This window comes from Cyprinodon variegatus, unplaced genomic scaffold, assembly GCF_000732505.1.
Source record: "Cyprinodon variegatus isolate N-32 unplaced genomic scaffold, C_variegatus-1.0 Scaffold39, whole genome shotgun sequence".
Taxonomy (NCBI): domain Eukaryota; kingdom Metazoa; phylum Chordata; class Actinopteri; order Cyprinodontiformes; family Cyprinodontidae; genus Cyprinodon; species Cyprinodon variegatus.
The window spans coordinates 1,603,300-1,629,821 of NW_015150492.1; the positions used below are offsets into that span (position 1 = coordinate 1,603,300).

The 26,522-nt window shown below is 36.4% G+C and overlaps 1 protein-coding gene across 1 annotated transcript in view; it reads left to right on the top strand.

Annotated features, from left to right (window-relative positions):
* crhr2 (corticotropin releasing hormone receptor 2) overlaps positions 1-26,522 on the top strand; it is a 68,766-nt gene that overhangs the window by 37,172 nt on the left and 5,072 nt on the right. The window contains exons 3-9 of the mRNA XM_015369882.1: positions 12,451-12,536; positions 13,147-13,253; positions 14,887-15,004; positions 15,149-15,302; positions 19,009-19,069; positions 19,150-19,222; positions 20,533-20,618. Of these exons, the coding sequence (XP_015225368.1) occupies positions 12,451-12,536; positions 13,147-13,253; positions 14,887-15,004; positions 15,149-15,302; positions 19,009-19,069; positions 19,150-19,222; positions 20,533-20,618 (685 nt within the window). The remainder of the gene's footprint in view (positions 1-12,450; positions 12,537-13,146; positions 13,254-14,886; positions 15,005-15,148; positions 15,303-19,008; positions 19,070-19,149; positions 19,223-20,532; positions 20,619-26,522) is intronic.

Consider the following 26,522-nt stretch of genomic DNA (forward strand, 5'->3'; position numbering starts at 1 on the left):
TAAGTTAGTAAGCAATCTTACTCCACTTTAACCTTATCTGTAGCAAGCATTTTTAGGTAGATTTAATGTCACCCATTCTGTCCCCCACGTTTCTCTCCACGGAGTTGCCAATTAAAAGGTTCTGCTTCTTAGCTGGTGTATCACTGAGTGGGATGGGTACGTATTTTGGCCTCTTCTAACTCTTGGATATTCAATAGCGTGGAGCTGGGACTCTAACTCTTACTCCCAGGACTCTAACGCTGCAGATATCTGCACTTTTTCCAGATCCCAGTATCACTAAAGAAATTGGTGGAATAACTGAACATCTGAAACAGAGTGCAGAAGGGAGGAGATCCAGAAATATAGTGTGTCCACCCTAACCCCTATATCCCTCAATCACTATATAAAGCGGGGACTATAGAGTGGACTGTATAGTGAACTCTGACTGTGCCTACCCGCACAGTGCATGCACCATCTTTGTTATTTGTTGCCGCTGTTGGGTAGACACAGCAGGCCGCTGCTAAAACAAATCCCATGATGCTTTGTATGGAGAGCTCTCCTCGCAAAGCATTCTGGATATATCTGCTCATCTAGTGACCATGGATCATCACAACTTTGTGGGAAATTTCGAGTCCATTACTTTTTCATCTACAGTACTAGACGTCGTACAATCATCTAAAATGGTGTAACCACTGTATAGTGCCCTATATAGCGATTAGGTCGGACATTAAGACACACATTCAGCAATAGCCTGGAAAACATCAGTAGAGACAGAGCAAATAGCCTAGTACCTGCTAAGCTAGCCTTAGGATAGCTACCCCTTAGCACCACAATTAAAGCTGTGTGTACATAAAAAGTTCCAGTAGAAAAGTACAGCAGTAGAAAATGTCTTTAAAGTGCTTCTCTAAAGTTAAAGTAAGTCAGAGATATCACAGAAAAGAAAATTAATCTCTAACGGAGAGTCTAAAAAAGTGCTGCAGAGATCTGCACCAGATAATATTATTCAAATTGTCTTTAAACACCAATATTTCTTTAGTATATAATTGTCTTAATTGTGTGGAGGATTTCCTCCCTACCAATCCCCGCCCCAAGAGCACGGTTTCACATTTATTATGATTACACTGTAAGAAAATTATTGACAGGAAATTAAACAAAGCTGAAAGTGAGATATTTCACATGGTAATTTATTAAGATGTTTTTTGTTCTGTTTCTATAATGTTAGTTGTTATATTAGCTCCTCCTGCAGCTTTGTGCTATTTCAGTTTCATGTTTACCCAAATTTACACCCTGAGTCTGTTCTCATAGAATCCCATGTCAAGATTTGTAACTGTTTCTTTCCTGTCCTGTTCATGTTTTTATGACTTCTTGCCTAGCAGCGACTTTTGTTTTGTTTAAGTTAATAAATTAGTTTATCTCTCTGTCAACCTACATTTATGTCCTTCTGTCCCCTTTGTCCTCCCACCAACCCTTCACTTGTACAGCAGTGGTCATATGAAACTTGTTCATGTCTTATTGTATTTGATTAACCTTTATTCATAGTTAATTACTTGTTGTCTTTACAACAAAAAGTGACACAATAATGACTATTTTACACAGATAAAATTAAGTCTCTGATGCATAAAATAAAATATTTTATGCATCAGAGACCCCCCTCCCGTTGGATGCAGAAAACACTGACTTCCTAAATAAACTTAACAACTTCTTTGGAAGGTTTGAGGCACTAAACAGCACTCCAGCAGTGAGAGCTGTTAAACACCAGGGGGAGGAGAGGCTAAACCTAGACGTAGCTGAAGTGAGGAAAACTCTGAAGAGAGTCAACCCAAGTAAGGCCCCATGGCCTGATAACATACCTGGTTGGGCGTACCACGAGTTTGCAGATCAGTTGGCTGGTGTCCTCACAGAAATTTTTAACACCTCCTTAGACTGATCCATAGTGCCAGCATGCTTCAAGTCTGCCACCATCATTCCAGTCACAAAGAAGCCTCAGGTCACCTCACTAAATGATTACTGGCCTGTTGCACTGACTCCAATTATTATGAAGTGCTTGAAAGGCTGGTTAAAGAACACATTGTCTCCATTCTACCACCATCATTCAACCCTTTCCAGTTTGCCTACCGACGGAACTGCTCCACTAAGGACGCCATCTCTGCTGCTCTCTACCTGAGCCTGGCACACCTGGAGGAGAAGAACACCCACATGCGGATGCTGTTCCTGGACTTTAGTTCAGCTTTCAACACCATCATCCCAGAGCATCTCATGGGCAAACTGGAACAGCTGGGCTTATATACAACCCTCTGCAATTGGCTGCTAGACTTCCTCACCAACAGACCTCAGTCAGTCCGGGTCAGAGAGAACACCTCTGATGTCATCACCCAAAGCATAGGCTTCCCTCAGGGCTGCGTCCTGAGCCCCCTGCTGTTCACCCTGATGGCACATGACTGCGTCCCCAGGTTCACCACCAGTCACATCATGAAGTTTGCAGATGACGCCATGGTGGTGGTCCTCATCAGTGACGAAAACGACCAGAACTACAGAGAGGAGGTGGAGGAGCTGGTGGATTGGTGCAAAGATAACAGCTTGATCCTGAATGTGGAGAAGACAAAGCAGATCATCTTGGATTTCAGGAAGAACCGGCCTAACCACGCTCCACTGGTCATCGACAGCTCAGCTGTAAAGGCGGTCAACTGCACCAAATTCCTGGGGGTGCACATCACAGACACCCTCAACTGTTAACACCACCTCACTGGTCAAAAGGGCACAAAAGCACATATACTTCTTGCAGAGGATGAGGAGAGCCCAGCTGCCCCCACACATCCTCGCCACCCTCTACAGATGCACCATAGAGAGCGTTCAGACCAGCTGTCTCACTGTGTGGTGTGGAGGCTGCAGCGCCTCAGACTGAAAGAAGGTGAGAAGAGTGGTGAGAACAGCAGAGAAGATGATTGGGGATCCTCTTCCCTCCATTAAAGACATTTTATCCCAGCGCTGTGTGTCCCGAGCACATAACATCATAAATGACCCTTCACACCCCCACCATGGACTGTTCTCCCTGCTGCCCTCTGGAAAGAGACATTGAGGCATCCGATGCAAGTCCAGCAGATTCCAAAAGTTTCTTCCCTAATGCAATTAGACTACTAAATGTAATGTAAAATGGGTTATAAAAAAAAAAATTAAACCTGAATGTTGGAACTGTAACTATACAGTCATATGTTTACATCACTTTTTTTTTTAATCACAATGTTTTATCACCTCTGCTTACCTTTATCTAGGCTGCACTTTCAAAAAAGAAAAATATTCTAGAGAGCTGTACTTAACAACATTTTTTTTGTTTACACTTATGTGTACAAAATGACAAAATAAAATCTGAGTCTGTCTAAGTCTAATTAACTTAGGAGCACATAAATAACTTTAGTTAAATGATTTAATTTATTTTATTATGTGATAACGCTTTACATTGTTGCTTTATTGTTTGCCATTTTGAAAGTTTCCCAAATGGAAGACAGTCACCTTCACCCTTCACCCTTTCTATTTTGTCTTTTAAAGTGAGTCATGCAGATTTACTTTACAAATATACTACAGTTTGACATCCATCTCCTGACAAGGGCTGGAACTTGTCACCACTACCTTAAAAACTTGGAAAAGTGCTCACTCTGACTATAAAGTCACTAATATGTGAAGGGGGAATAGACAGAACCGGTAAATTTATTAAAATGCCAGAAAAGTGCCAGAGATAGTAAAAGATTAATATACAATGCGTTTCTATGGTTTTGGCTTTTTTATAATTCCTTATGAAGGATGACTTTTTAAGAAAAGTAAGCATGTTTGCACTCCCTGTGACAGAGGATTAATTATTTTTAGTATAACTGAATGAACTGCGATGACGTCTCTGCCATGACAGCCGGGCATCAGTGCATGTACATTTTACATGTAGTGGTGTTTCTGCTTAATAATTCACTGTCTTTCCTCATGGGAAGCAATCTTTGATTCCCACTTTTATATGTTTACTATTTTTGATTTCGTATAAATGTACGAAGTTTATTAAAGGACTGCCGCCACTCTTGTTATTGTACTTTCTGATCTCATACTCCCTGTGACCTCAGTGTGAATATAGCAGACTTGCTGCAGCTCTTGCTGTTGCAATAAAATGTCCTGCTGCAGTGAGCTGTGTGATTCCAATCCTTTTGCTATTCCCTGGTGTTTACAGTACCCAGCCTATAAAACTCAATACCATATGGCTTGAGAATAATATGCAAGATTTTGGCTCAGGTGTATGACATGTATCATTTTATTTTAGCAAATGGTTTTGAGATGATAATCGTTACTTCACTTTAACTACCTGGTTTTTTACATCCCATTTTAGGGAGAGTCCCACAAAAAGCAGAGCAGAAGTTGGTAAATGGAAGTAGCAAGGAAGATAGGATAAATCACATATATTTCTGTTACTTTTTTCAATCCTAAAATAAATCCATCTAAACTCTTACAAATGGTGAAGATAAAAAATTAAACACTTTTAAAAATATGGACAGGTTTGTGCAATTTGAAAAAAAAAAAATCATTGAAATATTCTAACTCTGCATCACTTAATTGAATGAGCAAAGTCCATGTTTATGATTGACTGGACTGTTTTCCATATCTGGAGTGGTTTATACATTTACTTCACAATGTGTAATTTTTTTCTGTAAAGATTATTATCCTTCAATTGTTGTTCATATTTTAAGCCTGAACAAATAATCAATCCCAACTGAGCTAAAAGCTCCTTTTCTCATTTCTGTTCACAGACATTCTTCTGATTTCATGTTGGTCATATGATTCTTATTAGCAGGATATTAATTCATAAAAAAAAGAAAAAAGAAACAAGCTTGGCTTTCTTGGTAGATTCTGCATTGGTTGATCATTGGTTGTTATTCCTCTAATGTACGTTTGCAAATTTTTCCTTTTGGCTATTTTGGATTTTTTGCAGCACAGTTAGTACTTCAAAAAATAAAAAAAATAGCCTTTTATCTCCTAAATGTAAAAGAGATTGAGTCTGTGGATGGTTATTTTAAGCATGTGAATTTAACACGTTTTAAAAATAAAAAAGTGTTGATTGTGTTAGTGTACAAAGCACAGATGGTTTGTCAGAAATGTGCTTTTCCTGCATCCTTGCTTTGAATTAGTCATGCCTCAGTGGAATAGACAGAAGCAATCCTCACAACCTGGTTCCTAAGCTCAGTGTGTGCCGCATCCCTCTTTCTTTCACAAGCACAGTGTGGTATTTGCTTAGAAAAACATGGAGGGGCATTTCACTTTTAACTCTGTTGGCAGATGACTACAAGCTAGAGTATTTGGAAATTTGGAAACAAAATGTATTTGTAAATATGTTAAATCCTAGCATTGGCAGGAAACACCTGTTGTCTTACTTGCTTGGCTTTACCTTCAGCGTTGCAAACAATTATCATTTTAAGCCATGCAAAAACCCTGCTGAGTGCATAATGCTTTTTCTTGGATTTATTTCCTCAAACAGCTACAATGTTTATTTTTATGACTGTAGTGAGGAAATGAGGATGACACCTGAATTATACAAAAAATATGATACTAATAGCATAAAATTGTCAATAAATTCACAATCTTTATTTTGCAGATGGATGTTTCATGTCAGCTGTACAGGCATGAAACATGTTCTGTTTTCAATCTCACAAAATGACTGTTTTAAGCACTTCTTTGATGTACCTTATTCATATTGTAACACAATATCAGGCTGCACATTGGTACAGGTTTTAGCACTGTTGCCTTACAGCTGGAACATCCTGAGTTTGATTGCCAGACCAGAACATGCAAACTTTCATGGAGTTTCATGTCCTCCCCCACAGTCCAAAAACAATACTGTTACAGTAGGTTAAATAGCATCTCTAAGTTATCCAAAGGTAGGGGCGTTTTTAAATGCTTACATGTCTCTGTGCTCCCCTGCAATGGACTGGTGACCTGCCCAGGGTGAAGTCTAGGATACATTTACATTTATACTCTACAAGAGTAGTGATGTTATTGTGTTTATAACGTGCAAAAATGATAACGTGGTCTAGATATTAAGTTTATGGCATTCACATGGGTAACATTTCCACCTTCTCAGCTTCTCTTACATGAAAGGTGAATAAAAGCTTCTTTCTTCTCCAAAGTATGTGAGGAAGTGATTCATGTGTGGTGTGCTTTAAACAAACTTTTCAACCTTCATAAAATATTTTCATAACTTTTGTAATGATACATCGACTTACAACCAGTTGAATAACACCTCTGTCTTTTATCAGCAATAGAACAACTTTGAAGAGGGTGGCAGTAACTCTTCCTTACAAATCAACTACAAATGTGCAGACTACTTTATGGCATAGGTCATTTCCCCTTACCCAATTTGTTATAAAGTCGGAAGTGAATGTGGCTAAATTTCACTGAGAGCCTGTATATTTGTGCAAATTGTGCAGGGTTGATATTCAGGCAACATGGCACCTTCCTGCTGGGATCTATACCTCTTTTTACTATGAAGTTATCAAACATAACATTATATTTATGTGTTTCAAGGCTCATCATTATTCATTTTTCAAATAGCAACTGGTAACAGTATTGTATCTCAATCCGGCTGTAGGTGTATGGGAGATCCAGATTTTATCCTGCTATGATCTTTACCACAATGTTCCTCATGTCTTCTTTTAGGCAAACAATACAGCTTTTGTTCACTGGGGGAAGCCAAAATCGACCAAAACTGAAGGCCCTTAAAGTACCACTTTAAGTGGTGGGAGACCACATTGCACTGTACATATATGTTGAACAATGGGATGAGAGTTTTAATTTGACATGCCAGTTCAAGATCTGCCTGTGAGAGACTCAGGCTACAATTTTGACATGAATAAATAAAGGATGTGGAAATTTTATATATGGCAATTTTTGTCAAATTTATATGTTAAAATAAAGAAAAAAAAAATATATACTATATGTCTGAGCAGAATCAATGAGGTTACACCACAATATGTTTCACAGCAGCCCCACATAATGAGAACTTATCCCTCCAGTGCAGGAATTGAAGTCTGAGTCTGAGCCCTTTTGAAAGTATTGATGTTCGGGATTAGAAAGAAAAAGAGGTTAATTGTTTTATCTGAAAATTTGTTTAAACATTGTTTGTCCAGCCATCACTGTCTAGACCCGAGATTGATTCTGTCTTTTGTCGTACCTCCTCAGAAAATGTTTAATACCTATTACTTTAAGCTGTCTTCTAGATCATCAGTTATTCAAGTGCTTTTGTCTGTCTTTGTAGTAATGCAAACATTATTACAGAAACAAAAGTAGAAGCGCAAAGCAATATGTGATCAACTTGACTATGTTTACAATTGTTATTTAAAATTCTTAGTAAGCTACAAGAGGTCAGTCTCTGTTCTCAAATGAAAAAACCTCTCATAATGTTATACAGTTGAATCCGCTTATAGTGGTCACGTTGGTCCAGAGCCAATTTGAATACTATAAGCGGTTGATTACTAAAACTGAATTTACCGTTATGTCACTTATTTTTTTATGCAGAATATAATCTAATATCAACCATTGGTGTGGTTTTTCAATTAGAAAAATGAAATTAAACAGATAGCTTCCGCATTTACTGTATTTTATTACAGTACCATGCAAGTTCAATTACAGTATACTGCGCTGTGCGCAGACATAACAATGGCAGCCTACGTAATTTATTATGTACTGCTGTACCGCTGTTGCACTTTTTTTTAACAAGTCTGTAAATAAAGTTTGAAACAAATGCTTAATCACAGCACAGTACTGCACAGTGTGTGGACATAATAGCCAATAGTAGGCCTATGTAACTTATTCTGTGCGTGGGCTCTGCTGTGCACCTGGTGCATTTTTTTTAACAAGTCTGAAAATAAAGTTTGAAACAAACGGTTTCATAGAACAACAACATAGAAGATAACTGAATAGGCTACAGAAAATTAAAGCTAGCCTACCTATGTTTTGTGTTGTGGATCTGCTGTGCCGCATTAAGAAATCACTTCACATATTTATCCATGGTTCCCTGGATCAGAGTGATGTCCAACGCTGAGTTCACTTTTTTTTCAAAACGATGTAAAAGGTCACAATTTTTGAAACCAACATGCAGGAGACCAGTCTTTGATATGCAGACTGCATTCCTCATCTTAGGTCTGGAAGGGACAACAGTCTCCTCTTCTTCATCCACCCCCCATGCTGCACGCAGAACTGGTACCCGCACCAAAGCGCTCTTGTACCTCCTAGATGTACACGTAATTTTGAAATTATTTTTACACTCATAAAATGGCCAAAAATGTACACTATAAGCGGATTTCTTGATTACTATAAACAAATTATTTAAACAGTATTTGTATAGAAATGATTCTGTCCCAAGCCTTTTGATCTATATAAGCTGTTGATTACTATAAGCGGATTTTTCTGTATATATTTCAGTCCAAAAGTTATTTTTCCTGGCTTACTCATATTTATTTATTGTTAACAGGTCTCTGAAAGCTGTAATCCTACACCCTTCGTTACCACCTTAGCTAAGAAACAACTTCAGCCTCCATGGTTCAGGCCATCTTGCACAGCTTTGAGTTCCTTGGAGCTCAAAGAGAGCATGTGTGATATTTGTTAATTCATAGGAGCACAATTTGGAAATTAGCTCTTATTTCAGTATGATTTCAATTAAACCCAACATCTCCATCCAAAATGCGGGCAGTTCTAGAATCCTACAAAATTGGTTTGCTGTCAACTTTCATAATCTGCATTCCCTCATGCAATAAAAAGTTGCTCTTAAAGTTGTAAGAAAGAGCTTCTTTGGAAGTTGTTTCAACTGTATCTGATAAAATAATTAAGCCTTTCAAAATACATTTTTCTAACAAGATGACAAATCTGCTTCATTGTATATTGGAGAACATATAGTTTACTTCTAATAATTACATCAAAGGTTATTTTTTTGGGGAATATATGGAAATGATGCTCAAATTTTTTGTCCCTATTAATCGATTGTTTCTCTATTTTACTTTGACTTGCTGGATCTTCTTGACGTACTTTTTCCTGTTTGATACAGGAAAAAAAAATTCATAATTGTGGATCTTGATCTGGCAGAATTCCAGACTAGAGCGGAGTGGAGCAAAAAATACCTTTATTCTGTATTTTGGCATTGAAGGACAGAAAACACATAGCTGGATTGACCTTCAGAGGTGTCACTGTGAATGTGGATTGGTTCTCATTAATTAACTGACTGCCCAGGTGATCTTCCAGACGGATGTGAGCTCAGATTTTGTCATGACTCAGAACAGAGGGACCCAGGATTCAAGGCAAGACAGACAGTGGGATAACTCAAAAAATGTTTATTAAAATAAACAGGATCTGCAGTAGCAGTGGCTAGGGTGTCTAAGACAGGAACTTCTATAGGAGAGAAACACAGGCTAGTGACCACAATAATCTGACAAAGGATGATTATGAACGTGTGAGTCTCTAACCTGGTTTTACAGTTTAGTCTTTGCCCACTAGAAGGCTGCAGAGCTGGCAGGTCAGATCCAAGCAGGTGAAGGAAGGCAGGATAATCCAAAGGGTGACGTCAATAGGCAGATCCAGGTTCAGTCCACAATAGAATGCAACAGGAGTCCTAAGACAGGTCAGGCAGACAGATCAGAAAAGGGGCTGGCAGGCTAAAAGGTCAGAATACAGAAACAGGTCACGATCAGGCAAACGGAACATAAGTAACGCTCAAAAACTCTCTACACCAAATGCTAAAGAATAATATGGCACTTATGGCTGGGACCAGGGGGTTCAAATGAAAGCAGGAGCAGGTGGATCAGATGAGCAGCGATGAGAAACAGGGTAGAAAGGTGAATGAAATGAGAAATCAAGTCAGCCATCATTGCCAAAAAGCATGAAACATTTGTTCAAACTATTCATCACAAGTAGAAAAAACATGTAAAAGAGATTATTCATTTATCCCTTTGTTGATTTAGGTATACATAACAGCACTTCAATGATCAATATACTCGAAAAATAATATGATTTTGGTTAATGTTAAGAGAACTAATGTTAAAATATAGAAAACCTCAGTTGGAGACTAGACCATCTAGCTTTATCGTGGAATGATAAAAAAATTCCTTTAGATACTTATTGCTGTTCTTATTTTTCTTCTGAGCTGCTCTAATGTTGTTTAGTGAAAAGGAGATAAGGAGGGCTCACTAAAAGTTCTCTGAGTAATTTCAAAATGAAATGTTGAGGTAAGAGTTGATTATGAAAACCTGGTTATTAAAGATATACAAGGAAGTGACGGTAAGAGGCTTTGCATAGCCTTGCCATGAATAAAAAACGGTGTTGCTCATTTGGTATTCACTGCAAGCATCACATAGATAGTAGAACTCAACTTTGAACAAAGCTTTGAAGAAATCACATTTTTCTTTTTTTTACCTGGCCTGTAAAGCACCTCCCCATAAACTTTTTAAATTGAGTAAGGGTCTTACGCAACAGTCGGTAAGGTTAACGCATGTTAGACACACAGGTGCATCCATAAAAACATAAAAAAAAAACAGACATGCATGCATGCATGCAGTAGGATTACTGAGGAATAGGGAGAGCACTGGGCCCCTTTTTCAGTAATTTTCCTGCTCTCACATACTGTAGGTTAGATCTGGAAAAAAATGCATTTCATCCATAAAGCATAATTATTCATGTTTTTTTTTAAATCTTCATTTAAGAAAAGTGATACATTGAACTCTATCATTACATATGATAGATTATATATGGTATATGTAATCCCTAGCACTAGATCTGGCCAAACTAAGGCATGGTTATTCTTTTTTTCTAATTTGACTTTTCAATCTTAGCTTAAAATAGTCCTAGAAGCAGTTCCAGTTAAAAGTGTGCAGACAACATTTACAGAAAAAGTTGATCTGATACATAAACTTGATATATTGTTTTTATTTCAATTAATTTTAGACCATTGTTACACTGCTTTTGCAGCTTTACCAGGACAACCCTGAAACCCTAGAACAACTGACTTGACAGAAAGTTAGAAGTTGGAATACAGAGTCTCTCTTCAATTTTGGAGATGACTGTGAATAGTAGGAAAACTGCTTTGTAAGCTGTTATCTTTTCTCTTTCTTATGTATGCTACAGTTTTAAAATCCATGTTATATGGGGCTGTTGGCAGGGAAGTTACAGTAAGGGACTTTTTTGGAAATATATGCGTGACTATATATTTTCTTGTTTTGATTAGTGTGTGTATACTGAAATCATTGGGATTGAAGTCAGTGTTCTCCTACATCATGACCGGGGATATTATTGTTCTATGATGCCATATCCCTTCTTAATTTTTGCAGGGAGATTACGTATTTACAGATTAACTGACTATCTGGGACTGAATCTCAATGTTTTACAAACATCCTCAAGCTATCTCTTATTTATTAACAGAACAGTTAATGAGGACATACTTTTCAGGTTCAAGTATTCTGTATGTGTCCAGATTATTCTGCATATGTCCAGATTACTAAACCATCTGCATAATTAAGTGTGAAATAGAGTGATGCTATTGTGTATTGCTGTAACAACTGGGTCACAATTATGTTTATTATACACCACTGGTAAGCATGCATGGTATACACAATATGATACCTTTGCAATGTAGGTTTTAGCAATGTTCAAAAAATCAGGCTGAGGCTTATGTAATTATCAACCTTAATATAATATAGTGTTTGAAGATTGATGTGAGGGGAAGGTGGGAAGATCTTAAGTGTATGCTGCCCTATATGACAAAGTGGCTCATATCAGAAACTGCCACTGGATATTGGTCTTGCAAAATGGGTTGTTGGACATGTGGCTAGTGAAACCTTACAACCAAAATCAGATTAAACCGTGTCAAGGATACAGATATCGATAACTTAAAAAAAAAAAGTCTTGATCAGGAACCCTTAATTCAAGGGGGCAGAATCCTAAGATTGCAGTTTTTTACTTGAATACTTTCCCTTTTTTACAGGTCAGCCATAAAAGGTTGGTCCTATTTGGAGCCATGTGTTTGATTTGCTGAGGTCTGAAAAGTGCATGAGATTTTGGATGAAGCATAGAAATATGTTTTTCTATTTTTGTGGATTAAAATTCAATACATAGAGAGAAGATGTAAAAGAACTTTATTTTTCTCCCTCCAAGGTAAAGTAAATGAGGCATAAAGTGAAATTTAGATAATGTATAGTAAAGTAGGTATATGCAAGTGGAGATGGGAAGGAACCAACATCATATCAGCAGTATATTTTTGCCTGTGATGACAGTTATGCGTTTCCAAGCAGAGAAAAAGTGTGTAAGTTGTCAGTTGTTTGGTGCTCAAAGATTTTTCCCTTTAGCTCTACTCCATTTCACCTTTAATGTTATGTCCTTTTAGATGTAAACTCTCTTGAAAAAATCCTGGCAATGGTGCTTTTAGTTAATACATTTTCATTTAAACATGTTGCTCTTGTTTTTCAGGAAGTGCTTACAGAGAATGCATGGATAACGGCACATGGGCATTCAAGATCAATTACTCCAACTGCGAGCCTATTTTGGAAGAGAAGGTTAGTGTGTTCACATTCAAAAAAAAAATTCTACCCTTGCTAATTCTTATAACATACTGATTAGCATCACTAGTGACTATTTAACAGAGGAGAAAAATACTTCTGCTTACATAGAAATGCTCATTGAAACGCATTTTTTTAACAATGCACTAATCACAAATGCACAAATGTTGCAGTGCCCATCTTAAACTAACAAAAGCTTTGAATGGTAGTGTTTCTAGTCACTGAGCATTCGACCTTATTACTTCTGATATCTCCACAATCTATTTCCGGAGGTTGCTTTATTTTTTTAAATAATGTTTAGCCATACATCTGAAGTTTGTATGAGACATTGTTTTTGCACTGGAAAAAATTAAAATCTAGATAAATCATCAGATAGACAGACAGACAGACAGACAGACAGACAGACAGACAGACAGACAGCAGCAACAATCTGCTCAACTATTTTTGAAGCTGTTAATAGATTAAAAACCAAAATCTAAAGGACTACAGATATAAAATATATTTGTTTCTCACATATGCATGATTAAGGGCCTCATTTGTAGTGTTTTGTTTACTCTTTCAGATCTAGCTGTAAGACATAATAACTAACATATGGGTTTCTTTTCAGAGAAAATATCCCATGCATTACAAGATAGCCCTGATCATCAACTACCTAGGCCACTGTATCTCTGTGGGAGCTCTTATTGTGGCCTTTGTTCTCTTCTTATGCTTAAGGCAAGTACAAAAATAATCTAAAATGGGACCTATACTCTATGCATCAGATCAGATTGAAGATAATCAGTGAAACTAATGTTGCATCCTAATTCTGCTTGTCATTAACTTGCTCATGTCAGAAAAAAAAAATCTCTGCTGCTGTCTCCATTAAGACAGGCAGCAGAGATTTTTTTTAAGTCTACTTTCTAAAATGTCAGTCCTAAATGCTGCTGTAAGAGCTAGATTAAATAAAATAAACATACTGTACTTAATCACAGCAGCAATATTTTGGGTTTAAAGTGTGAGCACTATGCTATATATACCACAAATAGGTAGTGTGTTAAATCTTACATAGCTTTAAGTAACAACAACCTGTGTTTTAAAGAGTTTAAAGTTGTATTTGAAATAAAGAAACATTTAATTTTTTCCTCTAAGGTATGAACCAATGTAATCAAGCACATGGGTATGATTATATTTTACAATGACTCTGTGAGGACCACTTTGCTGATACCAAATTGAAATAGTTTTATAACAAGCACACCAAAACATTTTCTGTTTCTATAACTCTTATAAGCAAATTAATCAAGGGGTTAGAAAGCAATGGATTTTAGCTTCCTCCTTTTCAGTCCATCCACAACAAATACTTGGATAGATGATTTCTCTCATTCATCTCAGCCATGGGTAGTCAGTGATAATCTATGTGAACTGCAAGTGGAGTATTTGTTGCACTAGTCCCACTTACAGTACACTGTGATCCTTTCATCACATATCTGCTCAATGCATGCCTGACATAATGTTGTTTACTTTATTGTAAATCAGGGTGGGCAGCTATTTTTCCCAGAGGTTCATATGACTATGATTTTCAATGACTGCCAGGCAATTGTTAAGTCAATAATTCCATATATCAATGTGCTGATAATAAAATCTGCTTATGGTTTTGTTTTGCCCTAGTCAGTCACTGAACCTCAGTAACGTATTACAATGTTCCATGTAATATGTAATGTAATAGTTTACATTTTGCTGATGCAAACTATTATATTTTAGAAATGCAATCCTTAATGTGCAATATTTTATGCATATTTAGTCCAACAATAACAAAAGACATCATTTTCTAAAAAACAACAAATGAACCAGTTTAGCAAAAAATAACTTTTAAGATAAAATCATTATTTTTTAATTTGTGAACAGCATTAACATATAGCCATATTTAAACTTCAGATTTTTTTTATTGGCCATTACAGACCAGTCCATTTCATCTAGTAAACTTAATGTAGGGTGCTAAAATGCCTAGATCTTTCCTAAAGGGTGACATTATTAGCTCATTTGGGTCCTGAAATATAAGATGTCTTGCTTTTGAGAATCAGTGTGAAGCGCCTATTTTGATTTGAGTTCACATAACATTGAGAGGAATTTGAGCCTTTTTCTTTCACTTTGTCACTATTGGGATTTCATATTAGCCATTCTTACCCACATATTGTCATGTTTGGCTTAATATGTTTGGCTCACATGCAGAAACACACTCGGCAGCAAGGATGCTGACTGAGTCCTGACACATATATGCCAAAAATCACACACATGTGGCTATATAGGGACTTTATGAATTAACTTTATCAAAAAATATAATTGAAACATCTCCATTTGGTTTATGCTATAGGAGCATACGATGTCTTCGAAACATCATCCATTGGAATTTGATTACTACCTTCATACTGAGGAACGTTATGTGGTTTTTGCTTCAGTTGATTGATCACAACATCCATGAGAGTAATGAGGTAAGTACACTGTTTTTAGTAGTAATCACAGTGGAGAAGAGCTTAATAACATGTAATCAATAGTTTTGGCAAGTGAAAACTATTCCAGTATGAAATAAGATTATTACCCTATTTCTTTTGGCTAACTGCATCTCTCTTTTTCAGCCTTGGTGTCGATTAATTACAACAATATACAACTACTTTGTTGTGACCAACTTCTTCTGGATGTTTGTTGAAGGATGCTATCTTCACACTGCTATTGTAATGACTTATTCTACTGATAAGTTGAGAAAGTGGGTCTTCCTTTTCATTGGTTGGTGTAAGTATGCTCCTGATTTAATGCCATACATATGGCAAAGCATAGTAAGGTTTATGTTTTTTTTTGTTTTGTTTTTTTACAGTATATTTTAATTTGACACAGATTAAAACACAGTTAATTAAAATACAGGTTTATATGGGTGTTAATAGGAGTGCAGGAGCTGAGCTCTGGGGCTAGCAATGTTGTCTTTATATATTTAAAGTACATTAATGCAAATTAGCACATATCTAGGAGAGCTGTCACTCCTTGAACTCTGCGAAAAGACACCAGACAGCGAGTGAAAAACCAAATAATTCAATTGAACCAAGAACCTAGCAAGGCTGACATAAGGTTGGCGAGAGAGTTCATAGATAGCCTTGTCGATAAGATAAGAACTGGGTCTTTGATAAATTCAGCTCCAGCTTTGAAACAAAACCCTACCAAATAGTTAAGCTGCTATATTTGTTGTGGGAAAACATGAAGATGATTGAGCAAACAGCTGAGGGCATGGAACAAAGGATATTCTAAACAGAGGACACAGTGACAGAGCTACAAGCCAAACTTGAGCACGCCGTGGTAGAGCTGAAAGATGAAATCAGCAGGATTGAGGACCATGAAAACGGATCCAAATAGAATATAAAGATTGTCAACTTACAGGAATACACAGGCGAGGCTACGCAAAATAATGTTTTGAACTGTGGCTTCCAAGAACCCTTAATCTAATGGTGAAGAATGACCAGATTAAAACCAATAGATGGCATCAAAGTCCTGCAATGCTTAGAGCAGAATCTGCCCCAACCCTGAGTTGTTAATAGTGTTGCATGCACTATAGGGTCAATTCATATCAGTGACAAAGCCACGAAAATGGAGGAGGGAATACATTTTCTTTTTTTCTTTTTTTTACCATTGATAATACTGGTGAAACAAGTCCAGAGATTCTGTGTGAATCTGCAAAACAAAAGGTTATTTAAGAGAGTTCACTATCTCAAATTTGGAGTATTGTAAAAAGATATATTAAATCTATATGTATCCTCAAATATTTTTTTTTTGGACATCATCTGAGCAAAACTATCTTTTTGGTGTTATCCAAGAATGATCTTTAAATGGTCATAAATGTCAAGGAATTTCAAGTGAGCATCACTGCTGTATGCTGCAGTGGAAGCTGCCGTAGGATGACTTATTAGGTGATTTCCTAGTCAGTATTCACAAGTATGTTTCCAAGCCAAGAAATAACTTTTAGTTGCTTTTTCTACCTTAAAAATGAGGTAGAGAAATCCACCTCACTTTTACCTTGCCCTGCATCATGTGGTAGACGCGTCATCAGATCTTATCCATATTTACAGTGTCAACATAAAGTTAATTGAACTAGGACAGAGAATTGATGCATGTAATAAGCCACAGTCTGACAGGAATGTACAAAAATAATATGCTTGGAGTTAATGCAGCTGAAGCACACCTCCTGGTGTGACTACTCATGTGTATGCAGCTGACTAATGCTTCTGCTTCAACACTCATGCAAGTAGAGTTGTTCACACTTCAACAGACTTCTTTTTCCCAGTCTATCCTACATCTTACATACAAAATAAATGAACCAAGACGGAAATAATCTCTTAGCCATACTTTGGGCCTTTTGGGCTTGTGTGTGTGTGTGTTATGTGTGTGTTATTTTTAGATGTTGTTTCAGTTACCTTGTGGGGAGAATCGCCCAGAAATATGCTACATTTGGGGGAGTTATAGGTACTTGTGGGAACAAACAACTGCTCCCCATGAGGACCAATTCTCTTATTGGTGTCAGGGTTTGGTTCAGGACTACGGTTTTAATGGAGTTTAGGTTTAGATGTGTGTTGGCAATGGTTAGGGTTAGGAAAAGGGTGAGGGTTAGGCCATTGAAATGAATGTGACAAGTATGGAAGTCCCCACAGGGATAATGTGACATTACATGTGTGTACTTGTTTCATTTATCACAGTTTTTCGTATATTTATTAACTCCCCGAGGACTATAATTCCTTTTGGGGACCAAAGGCAGTTATTTATTCTTAGTCAATCACTTTAGAGGTATGGTTTGAATTTACTTCAGGTTAAGGTTTGGTTTAGAATTATAATGGTAATAGTTTGGGTAAATGGCAGGGTTAGGCATACATTCAGTAACTAACATGAACATATGACAATCTGAAGTTCCAAAATGGATAGATATTGAACAAGTGTTTGTGCGTGTGTGTGTGTGAGAGAGAGAAGGGTTAGATATTTTTTATTTCTACTCGTTCAAAATAGAGACTTAGAGACATTTTTTTCAGAGTCTTTCACGTCAAAACCACAAGCTTTGATATGTATGAAAAAGAGCATATTTGATAAGCTACCACTGCAGAAATACAGGCCTATCTTAATCTTCCACTTACTGGACCTCATGGCAGCATTTGAGACAGTTAATCACTACCTCTTAGTACTGTGCCTAGAAAACTGGATCAGACTCTGGTATAATACTTGACTGAATTAAATACAACTTGAAGGGTCAGCGCACCTTTTGTGTCAGTGTTTAACTTTACATTAGGGGTGACAAAAGTCACATGTAGGATCCTAGCTAAAACAAATAAAATGGAGCAAATCAACCCAATTCTGAAATCCTTTCACTGACTACTTGTATCTTCAAGAGTAGACTTTGAGACTCTAATGTAACATAAAAACTGTAAGTTTTTAACTTCACAGATATTGCCTTTAAGGAAGAACAGAAAAGGCAAAGCCATTGTTGAATAAAACTCCATAAAAAGTTCCGTTAAATGGTTGTCACAATGTACAATCGAAACAGTGACGGTATAAAGCTATGCTACGCTATAAACAATACTGGTAGAAAACTTGTTAGGGCTTGCTGAGGAATCTTTCAATCAGGGCAGAAGTTCTACTTCTATCAGGTCACCTAAACTTGGAACCTGTGTTAGAAAAAATGACCATAGTTAAATTTCAGACGTAAATCCAGCTGATAATCTATGGTAAGACTTAACAATTTATGTTCACAGAACCTTTTCAACAAACCTTACTGATTTCAAAACTAATTTATTTTAAGTCTTTCTTCTGTCTGGACTGAGCTTACAATAATAAAAAAAATTGTTGCAAAACCTCTTTTTCTTCTATGAGACAAATACAAGAAGCAGTTAATGTTCAAGCTCATTTGGCGAGTCTTTGAATATTTGATGATTATTTAGAGGGCCATTCTCAACTCACTTGACAGATTTGTGTAAATGTTTTATTTGATTACCATTTCTGCAATAGGGGGAATCAAACAAAATACTGGAAAAATCTTTTGACGAGACAGTTTTATGTCAGAAATCGTTCTTAGATATTGGCTTTGTCAAAGCACCCTCAGTATATAATTTTGTAGTATACTTTGGACCCATCATTTACACAATGTGTATGAGAAAATTTGTTTTAGTTTCCATTTATGTGGTTTGTGACTGTGGAGTTTAACAGCTATAAAGTGTAGTTTAAGTGTAACTTTTTAGGAAAACAATTATAATAGGGGGATATATTGTCTTCTTGGCTGTTAGCCCTTGTCACCATTACCTGAAAGTTCCTGACCATTTTTTTTAGTTGTTTTTTGTTTTCCTGCCCCTCTTTGAAATTACTGAGTGGTGACCACTGATTTCTTTTTTTGTTGTTTTATATAATTTTAAAATTATAACCAAACATAAAAAAATTTATATTGCCTCAATCACCTTTCTTGCCTTTATTCTAGGCATTCCTTGTCCTATAATTGTGGCTTGGGCTATTGGAAAACTGTATTATGAAAATGAAAAGTAAGTATCTTTGTTGAAATCTATCAATTTTAGTATTCTTTAAATATACAATTCGTTCTTTCTCTTTTTCCTATCAACAGATGCTGGTTTGGTAAAGAACCTGGAAAATACATGGACTATATTTATCAGGGACCAGTTATTTTTGTGCTTCTGGTTAGTGGCTTTAAATATAACTATATATGTGTGTTTAACTTTTACACTTGTACAAATCAGTGTGACAATCAGCTAGAGGGCATTTTTTTGTATTCATATTTATTTGTAATTTTAAAATTTTCAATTTGTTTGGGATGGTGATTCACTGGGATTTTAATGATTTTCATATTCAAAAGTGAAAATATTATACAGAACTGTAGAAAAATTAAATATGGCAACGTCTTGTAATGGGTGGCATTCAGACAAGAAGAGGCAGCTTCACTTTAAAGGACTGTTTTTCTTTGGAGTTGGAAGAAAACCACTATAATTCATAACAAATCAATTCCCACATAGTGCTAAAGGCATTATTTTAATATATATTTGCCTATACAGTAAGTGACTGTTATGTCAACTGTTCAGGTATATTGAGCTTCTCTATATGTTCTGACCAGTGCTGTTACTCTAACATCCATTTGTTGTCCCATTTCTATCATCATCATTGAAAAGAATATTTTATATGAAGAAGCTATGAAGTGATTTTGAGTGAGTCATAAAGCAATCATAAATGCCAACTGTAGCTGTCTACCATAAGACATTAAGCAGTCGTATCATAATATGCTTCCTAGTCTTTTGATGACAATGTAAACATTTTTTGACAGAAACAATCTGGTACTACATAAAATTATAGGGTGTTAGAGGCTTGAATACCAAGCAATTCAAATCATTAAATGGCCAGATAGTTCGGTATTGCCTTTCTGTATTAAAAGCCATGATTTAAAGATGTCTTCTTGTCAGAGTAACACATTTTCAAATGACTTACCTGAATTTTAAATGCAAGAGTTATACATCAGTCCAAACATCTGGCTAAAACAGTTTTGCCTAGATTATGTGCAATAATTTTATATTGCAGTTTCAAAATTTTTATGGCTTTCTGTCTAAGGCTTAAATTCAGTAGTGACATATTTTAAGAATTAAACCATTTCAAAAGTGATTAAAAGAATAATTTTGTGTAGAATCCTGATTTTGGATCTATGAAATTATATTTGCTTTTTCAGGTAAAATTACATAGAACTTGTCATCGTGCACAACCCCTTACAATCATGCCGTATCACCACAACTACCTCTGTTCCTCTGATGTATTGTGCCTCTCCATATCGTATTTTGAGTTGTGCCTTGACTTGTGCTGTTCTGTGCGCCAAAGCTTGCAGACAGCTCAGTAAGCTTACCAAGAGCTCACTGAGCTGTCTGTTCTCACCAGATAATTGTCATCCACGTTCTCCACTGCAAGTCATTACCGCAGAGCTCAACTATGCTTTTCTCTGTCTTTCCAGATAAACTTTGTTTTCCTCTTCAACATAGTAAGAATTCTCATGACCAAGCTAAGAGCTTCAACCACATCAGAAACAATTCAGTACAGGTAAAAACACTTTGTGTTTGCTTGTGTTATGTACTTCTTCTGATGTGTGTACACAAAATCTGTATTTCATTTGTGGTTATGAAAAATGTATTTTGGCATGTTACATCTAAAACATTCAGACTTCAGACAAGTAGACACGTTTATAGGCAAGTATTCACACTTAGCATTTAATCCTAAATTCAAAATGACCAGATCGCATTAACCCGCTCTACTTAACAAACTCATATTCCTGTCACGCAGTGGCAGCTGAGCAGTAAACTCAACATTGGCTCTGCCGATATCTCTGTAAACTCATCAGTCAGGCCTTGGTATTACCATGGGTACACTGAATATGTTAATCTGAATTTTCACATCAGGTTAACATTGTCCAACACTTCAGACAAAATTTTTTAACAGAAAATACTTATTTATTGAGTCAAACTGAACAACGTTTATTAAATGTATACAGAAAAAGAGCTTCACCAAAATGTACAGTTCTATTTATTTAATTTGTTTAGTTTTGTTTTTTTCACTGGTCTGTCCGATTTTCCAAGGACCAAGGACACTTTCCAGATGTTGAAGGAGTTGTAATCTGGCTGTAGTTTCTGATGATAGAACTGGAAAAACCAGGAAAAATTCTGTGACTTTTATCTTTGTTGGAACCACATGTACAAAAATGTATACTAGAAAGGTCATTGATTGTTAGTGAAGCTTACAGTTCTTCACTTCAGCCTAGAGTCAGTTCTAGAGGAGGTGCTGGAGAAAAAAAATGGACATGTTTTTTGTGGTCTGCAAGATCTCTGGAGAAGATGAGGTTCTCATTGATCTACACAAATGAAGAAGAAGCCCACCCCCAGAGGTCAGGAGGATAATAAGATAATGCCAGCTGCAAGGGATCCCTTAAAATATTTCTCTATGGATTCGATTTCCTGGCAACTGCTGTTGTACAGAGGGCTGGTAGGTAGTAGACCTCCAGGTAGGAGGTCCATAGAATATAGAGATGGAGAAAACATGCTTTACTCTTAAACAACTGTTTGAGGTCTAAAAACTCGTAAAGACATTACTCAGATATATAGGATCAATAGATATGTTGTCTCATACAGGTGAGCTAGAAGGAATGGCAGACTGAATACAGGAGGAGAGGCTGTAAGAAGACCAGGCTTTAACTCACTGCTGTTTCTCCGCCGATTTCGATGCTCCGCCACTCAGCAAACCTAGCAAATAGTTAGAACTTTAAGAGAAAACCTCTGCAATTTTGCACATCACCTGAGAACCTTAGTATTAAGGCATTACTCAGATGAGATGGTGACTCCTGTGGATTAACATTATTAGTGGTATTTTTTGCAGAAGTAGTTCATAATACAGAATCTGTTCCAAAGCTTGATTTGTAGCCGCTTGTTGGCCTGAGAGAAAATGGAAAACAACATCATGAGTCTGAATTATGGTTATCTGATTAGAGAGAGTTCTCTCGAAAGCGTGAGCTGGGTCAGTTTGGCCTGGTTGTTCTGACATGGTTTTGTTAAGGGTTCTAACCCACTTGCAGAAATAACTCTCAGTAGGCAAAAAATCACTTCCAGAGTTTTACAACATAGTTAAGGGATGAGGTTAGTTTCACTAGAGAGATATTTCTCAGGAGCAGTCACAGGTAAACCTTGGAATGCAGAAACATAAGAGTTACTGTGGACACAAGATGAGGCTATAACAGTCTCAGAAGGTGTCACTGCTTCTGACCCATTTGCAGAAATTACTTTCAGTTGGCAAATAATCACATCCAGAGTTGTACATCATAGGTCAATGAGGATAAGGTAAGTTTCAAAGGAGAGATGTTTCTCAGGTACAGTCACAGGTGAACACTGGAATGCAGAAACACAAGAGTTACCAGGGACACAAGAAGAGGCTTTATCAGGCTCAGAAGATGTCTTGACATTTACTATTACTGGTTAACACCCATGCAAAAAGTGACTGGAAACTGGCTTGCCTTATACAGCTCTGGTTGATAAGTAATATGTTGCAGAGGAGAGCACCTGCAAAAAACGAGTCCCAGCCAGTAGCAGTCTCCAAGATGCCCTATGGTGCAGAATCTATAGTTGGACATTCACCAAAAAGTTGAAAAACCCCGCAGTAGGTGTGGACTTGCATGGCAGTGTGCTACAACATGCAAAACTGATCTCTTATTACCGGTAGCTTATTCTATGGGCTTATTAGAAAGCACACTACAGTTAGCAACAAAAGCTGGATTAGACCTACCTGATATAGCCAAGACTGTCACTACAGCAAGACGTATTGTAAGTATTTTTGCCCTGACTTAATACAATGTCGTCATAGAAGGAAGCATCGACTCGACTTTGACTTTTACTGTCAAATAGTGGACTTGGAAAAAATCACATCTCGTTAATGCCCTAACCTGTAGAACAGAAAAGAGAAAATCCAAACCCCATTCCCTGACACATATTTTTTGAGCGTAATTTTTCCCCCAGGCTGTTTCATCCTGGACAGAGACCCATATAGCCTTTTTAAATCCTACACTGCTTCTTATAACAAAACGATGTGGAAAGCTACAAAAAATGAATATGATGTGCACTCCTAAGAAAGAAAAAGGTCCTGTCTACTTATTGTTTAAAGGGGTCTATAATACAAGTCATTGGCTGTCATTTTACAACCAAGATCAAATTAATCTGCCATAATAATTGTTCCAACTTAATCTTCTTGCCTTCTATGTTTGCAGCTGTGTTTTTATGGTTCAGTCACCTTTCAAAGAACCAATATGCTTTGCAGTAAATGCTGTGATCACAGTAGAAAGGTTTTGGATTAGATGTGTCTGTCATGCTTAAGACCCATATCAGAGTGAGGTTGGGGTAATTACAGTGCTTTTTGCGAAAAAGTCTCTTCTATTTAGTCCTACCATTAACCACTGGAAATAAGTGTAAAACCCTCTCATGTGTCTGATTGCTAAAACCCCAAGGCTTGTTTTCAACACCTGCTATCAATGTACATTTTTTCCTTTTAACTTCCAATGGGAACACATTGTAGTATCAAAGTGTTTGTGGTGTCAAAGCTCAGAATATTTATAGTGAAATTGAAGGTTTTCTGGCTGAATGGGACAGAAGTTTGTTATTGTAAGCCTTGAGGAGATAAACGGGTGGTATAGTAATATGTAATTCATGATCCGCGTTACCTGTCTGCCTTCAAGTGTCAGCCCCTATTTTTTCTAATTATAATCTAATTATATTTGGAAAATTTTAAATAAATAACTTTAATCTGAATTAACGTCACTGCTCTTTTAGTTAGTACTTTTAAAGCTTACATAAAGTCTCCAACAATGAAAAAAAAAATGTTTTGTGTTGAATAATTATAATATACAGTAAAATGTATCTATATTTCCACCTCAACACCCCGGGTCACTTTACAGCAACCAGGGGTCTGTTTCACGAAGCAGGTTTACCGAAAGCTCTGTTTTCTAGACATGAAAACGGGGAATCTCTTAGTTTTCAGTTTCACAAAGAGAGTTTCCTTAACCCCTGTTTTCGTCATGGTAGTAACATTCTCCCAAGAGCTAACCTGGCCAGGAGCAGGTTTTCTTCAGTGAACTCAGAGTGTCCTCTGTCTCCACTCTCCTTACAGCCAATCACGCTGTTTTATTTGTCCTGATTTAGTACAATTTTTGTCATAGTGTTGTGTATAAAAATATATATATCATTCCCTAGGTCCATTGCACACATTAGGTTTTAAAAGCAAACATTGCATGTCCGTTTCACAAAGATCTTATTAAAGAATGATCGGCACTGTTTCACAGAGAATTAAATGTTTATAGGGAGAGGATTCTACAACTCATTTGGCAGGATATGGGATTACTTGTTTTTGGTTTGTTTAATATGAGTGAGATGTGGATCATTTTATGTTTTATTTAGAGTACATGAAGAACTACTGAAATTGTTTTCAGATTACACATAAATAGATTCATTAATTCAGCGGGGGAAAAGGAATTACTTTAGGGTTTGGATTAGGATTCACTTGATGGTAACCTAATGAGACTACTGGCATAATCTGAAGCCATTCTATGGGCCTGATAGTCGCTAATGACAACCATTTATTGAGATGATAACATCCGAAGTGTGGCTGCAAACAGCCACTTACTATGTACTGTATAAAAGAAGACTGAATAAACATAAGGAGAAACCCATGAGATGATGCACAGGTTCTTTATATTAGAAGAGCATTTTTAGACCTGCTGCTAGATGATTTTACATAGATAGATACATTGATGTACTAACATTCAGGAAACAATCCGGTCATATTATCATGATAACAACCAACGGCAAGCCGTTTTGAAATATACTAGTTTTACAGAATATGTATTTCTAATATCTGAAAAAAACATTTTTACTTAGGCTAAATGACCATTTCATACAAAATGCCATTCTATTTTATCTAGAACAAAGATTCTGGATGTCTATAAATTAAGTTCAGAGCTCTATCGTACATATATCAGCATTTGTATTATTTTAAATAAAAAAAAATGATTTCAGATATCATATATATACTTTCAGTCAAGGTGATAAATGTCAGAAAGGCCACCTAAAATGTGTAAACGATTTCTAGATATATAAAACTTAATTCTCACTAGTATTATTTTGCTTTTTTTACTTTCTAAAATTAAATTTCTACTACAAAAATGTAATTTTGAAAATATGTTTTACCAGTTAAGTCTAGGGGTGGGATTTCGATCAGGAAGAATCTTATATTAGTGTTTTACAAATGGAACAATAGAGAGCTTTCAATAAATGTAAAAACGGCCTGCCATAGGACACTTTAAATAAACTTACACATTAACTCGAGCAGTAATCTTCTCCTTCGCCATCTTTCTCTCCTTTGCAGCTGTAGCGTTGTTTCTCTGTCATTTAAACGCATTCTCCTTTTTTATTTTAATTTAGTGTTTTTATTTCTGCATTAAAATCTCTAGTTCCAGTGGGATGAAATAAGCACTTCCTGTTGCCTGTTGTCATGGTGACCCATCGAATCGGTGCTCCGCTGATGATGTCTTTTCATACTTGTTACGCACACACTAAATTCAGAGTGGTTTTACTTGGAGTCGATTGAACTAATTCATAGCAGCTGTTGTAAAACCAGAGACTCAGTGTTCGTTAAACCTGCTTCGTGAAACGGACCCCAGGCCTGTATATTACCCTAAACCCAACATCTCCAAAGTGAAACATGATGGTGTTAGTGTAGTATTGGACAAGGAAACACATCAGAGTTGATGCTAAGAAAGGTTAATCTGAATACAAGAAAAACAAACAAACATTGAGAAAGCAAAAGACGAGTAAAAATCACAATGTAATGTAATGTAATTAATTTCCCTTCTGGATCAATAAAGCATGGCTGAATCAAACTGAATTTTGAATCTTTTTCAAGACTTGACATGAATGGTTTGGAGATATTCTTCATTCAAACTTTCCAAGTCTAAATTATTTTGAATGAAGAATAGGAAATAAATGTCAGTCCATACATCTGCACAGCTGTTAGAGATACATACAGTAGATCCCAGACGGCTTGCAGCTGCAGTGCAAGGTTATTTAACCAAGTATAGCTCAGATGTACAAAAGTACAGGACTTTTGTCAGATTTTTGTTTGAAAAAAATTGAATTTAATGAATCAACATCCTCTTGAATTATGCACAACTTTTTCCTGATCTATCATTAAATCCAGATAAAGTCAACAAAGTTTGTCCTTATACCATAAAACATGGAATATAGATGCTTAAAGATGATAGTCACTTCTTATGAGGAGTTTCCTCTTTTGAAAAAAAAAAAAAAAGTATTATTTCTGTTAATATTGTGAGGTAATACTGGAACAACAAGTTTTTTTTTCTTACAGTGTCATATGATTTACAGTGCAATGTATATTCCACCTTCTATTTTTATAGCC